The following is a 6,851-nucleotide window of genomic DNA, read 5'->3' on the forward strand; positions in this document are numbered from 1 at the left end:
ACACTTCCTTTCCCTGGAACCAGCAGAATTAAGACACAGTCCACAAAAACAGTCACATACCAATCCACATTTGACTCACAGGTGCATCTTTTAAGGCAGACTTAAGCATGGCCAGACAGGGCTCCCATTTTCTGCCATCCGGGAAGGAAACAATTCTATTGTTACTACCGACCTTGATCTTGTCCCTACAGAGCCTGACTTAACCAGCTGCCTGAACACCAGACATTTTCCTTCTACATATAGAAAACACTTCCTCAGTGGTCAGGGCTGAGGCCAGCAGATATGCACTAAACGACAGAACAAAGGATGGTGCCTACAGTGAGCAAAGGTTCCCTGCCCATAATATAAACCAAACAGAGTAAAAGGTGGGTTTATTGGCTCCAGGAAATGGAGCAACGGTACCCAACTTTCAGGCAACCCCTCGTGCAGGCTTCACCTAGTCAAAGTCCACAGGGTCCTTCAATCTGAGGGCCCATCCAAGGCCTTCCCTTTTGGGACTGGGGGTGGCTAGCTGCTGGACGGTGAGCCTGCAGGCTGTTCAGCGGCAACACCCGGCACAGCTGAGGCAGCCTCATAGTCTGCGATGCGGCGCTGTACCAGGGCAGGCATGAGCTGCACGTAAGCGGCCATGAGGCGGTGGTTGGAGTGGATCAGCTTCCCAGCACAGCTGTGTAGACAGGCCTCCTGAAAGGAAAACAGAGGGGTTAAGTAGAGGCCAAAGTGGTCCCGTTAGGCCCGGCTTCGTCCTTCCCCAACCGCAGCCTAGGGGTGAGGGTGGTGGGAAGGCCAGGCCGGAGAGGAAGGGGAAGGGGGTGGAGGAGGCAGACGACCCGTAACTGAGGATCGAGGGTAACGTCCCTACATAGTTGCCCACCTCCTCAGCGTCCAGGGCTCGGTGGTGCAGGCTGGGCACACAGCGCTGAAAGCAGAGTTCTGTCATCCGATTGTAGACCAACAGGAAGTCCCGCAACTGGAAGAAAAGGGGACCAAGAACTCAGCGATATGGGCCCCATACCTCAAGGCCCCGCAGCCACAGGCCTCCCAGGACCACGTTTCATAGCCGTTTGTTCCCAGCCTTGGCATCCCTGGCTCTCTGCAGTTCCTGCAAAGCGAGCTCACGGCACGGCTCTAGGGCGACTTAGCAGCACTCACGTTTCTCAGTTGTTGCTGTTGCTCCATCCCGCCAGGCGCTCACGCCCTACGTCACTTCCGTTTCAAGGTCTGGGTACCGCCCCGGAAGTAATCTCTCGTCGCTCCCCCGCCCTCCCCCCCACCAAGGACTAAAGGGTTGGCCCCAGGATAGCCCTGCCCCTGGCTGCTACGTCACCTCCGCCCTTAGAATCTGCGACGTGGCCAGCTTCTTCTGCCCGGAGAGGCCGTCACTTCCGCCGAGTCCCTGACCTGCTGCTAGGATCGCGACGGGAACTGGAACCGGAGGTCCCCGCGCCGCTCGGGCCTGGCGCCCTGAGGGGAAGAGCTGCCCGGCCCGAGGTGAGAGGGACGTGCCTGGGCGAGGGGAAGTTGAATGCACGGACCTGTCCTGAGGGCAAGATGCCCCTGAAAGATAGGCAAGGATGAGGACACACCTGATGCCCAGGTGTGTCGGGGGGAGGGGAACAGGGACTCACACACCTGAGAGACACAACTGACTTTGGAAGGGATCACCTTTGCTCTGGGGAAGAGAGGCTTTTACCAGCGACCAGCTGTTTCAAGCGAGGCCTGGTGCGGAGGGCCCCTGGAAGAGGAGGTGTATGAGATGGAGGGGGGAGACCACCCTGAAGGAAGAGGGAAAGAACATTTTAGGAGTATGAAAGGCGGAGCAATAGAGAGCATACCTGAGTGGGGAGAAAGCACTGGAGTGCTGGAAGGGGGCTTGGCTCCTGCTGGGAGTAAGCGCACCTGCATGGGGCTAAGTTCCAAGAGACCGGAGACTTTATCTCTCTTGTTCAGTGCTGTGTTTCCATTGCCTCAGATAGTGGCTGTCACATAGTAGGCACTCACTAAATGTCTGGTGAATGAGTGAATGCATGAACAAGCACCAGGTCCTGAGGTTGGGAGGTGGGGAGGCTGTGAGAAGACACCTGAGGCTTGGGTGTAGGTGTGTAGAAATGTGCGCTTCGGTGGGGGAGAAATACATATGCCTGAGGAAAGGAGTGGTGGCTGAACTCCAGGACACTCAGCCTGGGACTACCTCTAAAACATGAGAAATGGCAGGAGCGGACTCTCTCTTCCAGACTGCTGGCCACTTTCCAAAACTGTCTGTTGGGCTTTGCAGGGTGCTGGGGTGGAGACTTTGGCTCCAGCCCCTTCCCTAGCCATGACGGACGGGATCCTAGGGAAGGCAGCCACAATGGAGATCCCTATCCATGGGAACGGCGAAGCTGGGCAGCTTCCTGAAGATGATGGGCTGGAGCAGGTGCTTCTCTTTCATTCTTGTTTCAATTCGGGAATCCAGTTTATAAAACCTGGGCTCTCACCCCTATTCCAGCAACCTTCCTTAGCTTATCTACCTCACTTCATCCTTTTTACAAATCTTCATTCTGATTCTGTGCAGACTTCTCTAGTGTACTGTCTGTGGTGCTTCAATCCAAGCTTGTTCCCACTCCCACAATGCCTCAGCTGCCCCCCTCTTCTCTGGCCTATAGGACCTCCAGCAGGTGATGGTGTCAGGACCCAACCTCAATGAAACCAGCATTGTGTCTGGGGGCTATGGGGGCTCTGGTGATGGACTCATCCCCACAGGTATGAATGATCAGAGACAGGAAGCCTGAGTGGGGAGGGGGGTAGGAGTGGTTTGGAGGAGCATGGTATACAAGTGTATCTCGGAAAGCTTGGGAACTTCTGCTCATACAAACCCCATAGAGTCCTCTCAGCCCAAAGCCAGCTCCCAGGGTTTGCTGTCGGCTTCCCACTTACCAGTTAGCCCCTGACGTGGCATTTTTGTCCTTTCCCTGCTACAACCATCTGAACCAAGTTAAGACTTCTGGTTCACAAAAGTTCTCCTGCTCTAAAGCTTAAGCCTAATTTGGAACTCTGTGAGGCTTCTCAGTTTTACTTTAGACTCTAAAGTTTAGAGGAACAAACAGTCCCGGATGTCACTGACTGGGATTCCACATGGAGATGCCTACCAGATTTCCAAGGACTCACCATCTTTGACACCCCACCCCCAACACAATGTATTTTCTTGTTGTCCCTGCCCTGCATACCAGCAACACTCCTCCCAACCTCCCTCTACCCCAGCACACACACACACACACACACACAAAGGTAGCCAAATGTATATTGGGATTGGATTCTCAGGGCATGAGGTACATACATGTCCCTTCTAGTGAGCAGGAGAATTCAGTTGTCTCAAGCTTCCTTAGGGAAGTCATTTTCATGTGCTGGAAGGAAAGTATGAGTGAGGCCTTAGAGATGTCTGATTGTATCTGAGAGCAGCTGGTGTCAGAGAACTTGGTCCTTTAGGGTCTGGCCGCCATCCATCTCACAGCACCACTCCTCCTGGCCCTGGGGATGAAGTGGCTCGGGGCATCGCTGGAGAGAAGTTTGACATTGTCAAGAAATGGGGCATCAACACATATAAGGTGGGATTTAGCCCCTCTCCCTTCCCCAAAACTCCCCCTGGGTACTTTTTCCCCCAAATCCTAATATGCCATCTATGGCTGAGACTAGGAGCCTGGGGGTGCTGGAGTACGTACCTATTGGGAGGGAGGCAGGGTGCTAGGGTTTCTGACCTATTCCCTCACTTCCCAATCAGTGTACAAAGCAACTATTATCAGAGCGATTTGGCCGAGGCTCCCGGACTGTGGACCTGGAGCTAGAGCTGCAGATTGAGTTGCTGCGTGAGACGAAGCGCAAGTATGAGAGTGTCCTGCAGCTGGGCCGGGCACTGACAGCCCACCTCTACAGCCTGCTGCAGACCCAGCATGCACTAGGTGACGCCTTTGCTGACCTCAGCCAGAAGTCCCCAGAGCTTCAGGTGCCTCAGCCAGACCAAAGAGGGTTGGGGGACTGGGCCCTGGCCCTTCCAGACAGTCACTCCTCAGCCTCCCTCCCTCCCTCCCTCCTGCAGCCCACAGGGAGAACCCCTTCAGGGTGGGCCAAGCCCTGCCCCCAGCAGCACTCACCTGTGGAGGCAGCCTAAGGGTTTGTACAGAGGTCGAGATGTTGGAAGGGGTGGGGGAGGGGGCACACTAGGTGCCTCACGAGTAATCCCTCTCTACATTGTCAAGAATGCCCTTGGTGCTCGGCCTAATTGGAGCTCCTCCTGCCTGCTGCACTAGCTCTTCCCCATTCTGGTCTTGTGAACTTATCTGAGACACTCCCGCCCTCCACAATCCTACCCCAGACATCCCCGGGTTGCCCTACTAACTTTGTGGCAAAGAGAGCCTTGCTGCAGGCAGTCCTTGGCTGTGCCAGTTTTGGTGGCTGTTTCCTCCCTGGGGAGGAGGGGAATAAAAGGTTCTGCAGCTCCACTCGCATAGAGACTATTACTCAAGGCTGGTCTCTTCTGCCCTTAGGAGGAATTTGGCTACAACGCAGAGACACAGAAGCTGCTGTGCAAGAATGGCGAGACACTGCTAGGGGCTGTGAACTTCTTTGTCTCTAGCATCAACACATTGGTCACCAAGACCATGGAAGATACACTCATGACTGTCAAACAGTATGAGGCTGCCAGGTGTGGGCACTGGCAAAGCCTAGGTTTGGGGAGTTGGCTGGTATGGGTGGAAGTTTGGGCATTATGGGCATAAGAAGTCAGGAAGGAAAGGAGAGTGTATATTGAGGACAAAGGGATGGAGACCAGCCTGTATCATCCCCTCCCCAGGCTGGAATATGATGCCTACCGAACAGACTTAGAAGAGCTGAGCCTAGGCCCCCGGGATGCAGGAACACGCGGTCGACTCGAGAGTGCCCAGGCCACTTTCCAGGCCCATCGGGACAAGTATGAGAAGCTGCGGGGAGATGTGGCCATCAAGCTCAAGTTCCTGGAAGAAAACAAGGTGCTAACCCCACTCCCTTGATCCTAGCCCACCTTCCCTCAGAAGACACAAACCTTTCCCTCAGGCCCTCCCTGTTACTGGATGGGGAAACGCAGGCTACATAGGGGTGAGATGTTTCCCTCAGCCCCTTCAGCTCCTGGGCCTTTCTAGGGCACCCTCCATTTAATCTCCAGACCTTTTCTGTTGGAGGATCTGGCTGCTGGCCCAGGAACATAACTGGGAAAGGTCACCCGCTGAGCTGGGGTACCAGGACCCAAGGCCCAACAGTCAGGTCAGACTTCTTCCATCAGAATGACTCTTCTCCTTTGACTCCCTGGGTAAAGTTCAGCCCCTAAGCCACAAGCAGCATCAAAGCAGAGTCCATGTGCCCCAGGTCTGTGCCCAGGCCCAGGCTCACAGCCCCTCAAGAAGGGCTCCTGAGTCTGCCCTTATCTGACCCCGCTGGACCCCCAGATCAAGGTGATGCATAAGCAGCTGCTGCTCTTCCACAATGCCGTGTCCGCCTACTTTGCTGGGAATCAGAAACAACTGGAGCAGACCCTGCAGCAGTTCAACATCAAGCTGCGGCCTCCGGGAGCCGAGAAGCCCTCCTGGCTAGAGGAGCAGTGAGATGCTCCTAGCCCAACTTGGCTGTCAAGAAGGACATTGGAACGGGCAGCCCCAGGGTGGGGGAGATTGGACACGGGACATCCCTTGCCCTCTGGCTTGGGCTCCCATTCCCTGGCTGCGGCCTGATACCAGTTTTGCCCACACTGCTGTGATGGGAAGAGGGCCTGTAGGCCCAGAAGCTGCTGCCCTGTCCTTTTATCTTGCTGGCCATGGGCCTTCATTCCCAGATCTTTTCCTTCCACTCCACAGCCAAAGGCTATGACAGAAACCACTCCCTGGCCAATGGTATCACTCCACAGACCTGTCCTCAGTTCCTGGAGTGTGCCCCCTGACCAAAGGCAGAGCCTCAAAAGGCCCTGTCAGCCAATGGCAGCTCTTCTTGGGCTCCCCTGGGCCAATGATGTTGCCTCCAATACCCTTTGTCCCTCCTCTATGCGTGTCCATTGCAGAGAAGGGGACTGGGACCAAAGGGGTGGGGTTAATGGGGAACCCCATTTCTGGCCCTGCATCTGGATGGGCCTCACCTCCCCCACCCACCACCCAATTTAATTGTGCTCAGAGCCCAGGTGGATTGGGATCTAGCACTAGGAATAAACCTTTCATAAAAGCAGGCCCAGTGAGGTCAATTTGTGGGGGACTGTAGGAGGGAGGTCTGGGTGGAGAACCGTTCAGTCTAATCATACCAAAGCCTTTCCAAGTCGAAAGAACTGGAGCCAGACAGCTAAAGTCAAGTTTCAGAAATGGTCTAAAGACCCAGTGTGTTCCCCCAAGCCCAGTTGAAGCCAAAGTTTTATTTGTCCTTCAGGCCAATACCAAGATAGCTATTGAGTCTTTAGAGCAAACAGTCGAGAGGGGGTTGGGCGTGCTGAGCTTCATCATGTATTCATTCATACAGCAAATATTTACTGAGCGCTTTTATTTGCCAGGCACCGCGTTAGACCCTGGGGAAACATCAGTGACTAAAACACAGTCCCTGCCTGCAGTGCTTAGGGCCTAATGGGGGATAGAGACAAGTAACCAGGCAACTACAATACAGTGATAAGTACTAGGAAACAGAAGTCAAGGCTCTGTGGGAGCAGAGGAGGGGCATCTAGCCTAGACTGGGGCAGAGATTGGGATGTCAACTTGAAAGCTGAGAACTAAAGAGTGAGCAGATGACAGCCAGGCGAAGAGGTCAACATATGAAGGCTCTGAGCAGCAATTGAGAGGAATTCAGTTTGCAGTGAAAACTAGAGGAAGACT

The 6,851-nt window shown here is 54.5% G+C and overlaps 2 protein-coding genes across 4 annotated transcripts; one reads left to right on the plus strand and one right to left on the minus strand.

Annotated features, from left to right (window-relative positions):
- Positions 1-354: 354 nt before the first annotated feature.
- TIMM10B (translocase of inner mitochondrial membrane 10B) lies at positions 355-1,270 on the minus strand. The gene is made up of 3 exons (XM_002708763.4): positions 1,153-1,270; positions 875-970; positions 355-684 (listed from the first exon to the last, which is right to left on the minus strand). Exons 1-3 carry the CDS (start codon positions 1,177-1,179, stop codon positions 508-510), a joined length of 300 nt encoding a protein of 99 aa, XP_002708809.2. The 5' UTR covers positions 1,180-1,270; the 3' UTR covers positions 355-507.
- Positions 1,271-1,296: 26 nt separating this feature from the next.
- Positions 1,297-6,219, plus strand: ARFIP2 (ARF interacting protein 2). 3 transcript variants are annotated; one of them, XM_002708762.5, is made up of 8 exons: positions 1,297-1,491; positions 2,276-2,416; positions 2,646-2,742; positions 3,466-3,584; positions 3,758-3,979; positions 4,521-4,678; positions 4,826-5,000; positions 5,454-6,219. In XM_002708762.5, the coding sequence occupies exons 2-8, from the start codon at positions 2,318-2,320 to the stop codon at positions 5,607-5,609; spliced, it is 1,026 nt and encodes a 341-aa protein (XP_002708808.1). In that variant the 5' UTR covers positions 1,297-1,491; positions 2,276-2,317; the 3' UTR covers positions 5,610-6,219. The 3 variants fall into 3 exon arrangements, with proteins under 3 accessions (XP_002708808.1, XP_051707274.1, XP_069930416.1); XM_051851314.2 differs by lacking the exon at positions 3,758-3,979; XM_070074315.1 differs by lacking the exon at positions 2,276-2,416 and having other exon boundaries at positions 1,372-1,491.
- The last annotated feature ends 632 nt before the right edge of the window (positions 6,220-6,851 follow it).

The sequence above is a fragment of the Oryctolagus cuniculus genome, chromosome 1 (genome assembly GCF_964237555.1).
Source record: "Oryctolagus cuniculus chromosome 1, mOryCun1.1, whole genome shotgun sequence".
Taxonomy (NCBI): Eukaryota; Metazoa; Chordata; class Mammalia; order Lagomorpha; family Leporidae; genus Oryctolagus; species Oryctolagus cuniculus.

Coding starts and splice junctions, on each gene's coding strand:
- TIMM10B (XM_002708763.4), bottom strand. CDS start 1,179: ATGGAGCAACAGCAACAACTGAGAAAC. Junction 971..1,152: donor AACAGCAACAACTGAGAAAC/GTGAGTGCTGCT, acceptor CTTTTCTTCCAG/TTGCGGGACTTCCTGTTGGT. Junction 685..874: donor GAGCCCTGGACGCTGAGGAG/GTGGGCAACTAT, acceptor TTTTCCTTTCAG/GAGGCCTGTCTACACAGCTG.
- ARFIP2 (XM_002708762.5), top strand. CDS start 2,318: ATGACGGACGGGATCCTAGGGAAGGCAGCCACAATGGAGATCCCTATC. Junction 2,743..3,465: donor TGATGGACTCATCCCCACAG/GTATGAATGATC, acceptor TTGGTCCTTTAG/GGTCTGGCCGCCATCCATCT. Junction 4,679..4,825: donor AAACAGTATGAGGCTGCCAG/GTGTGGGCACTG, acceptor TCCCCTCCCCAG/GCTGGAATATGATGCCTACC.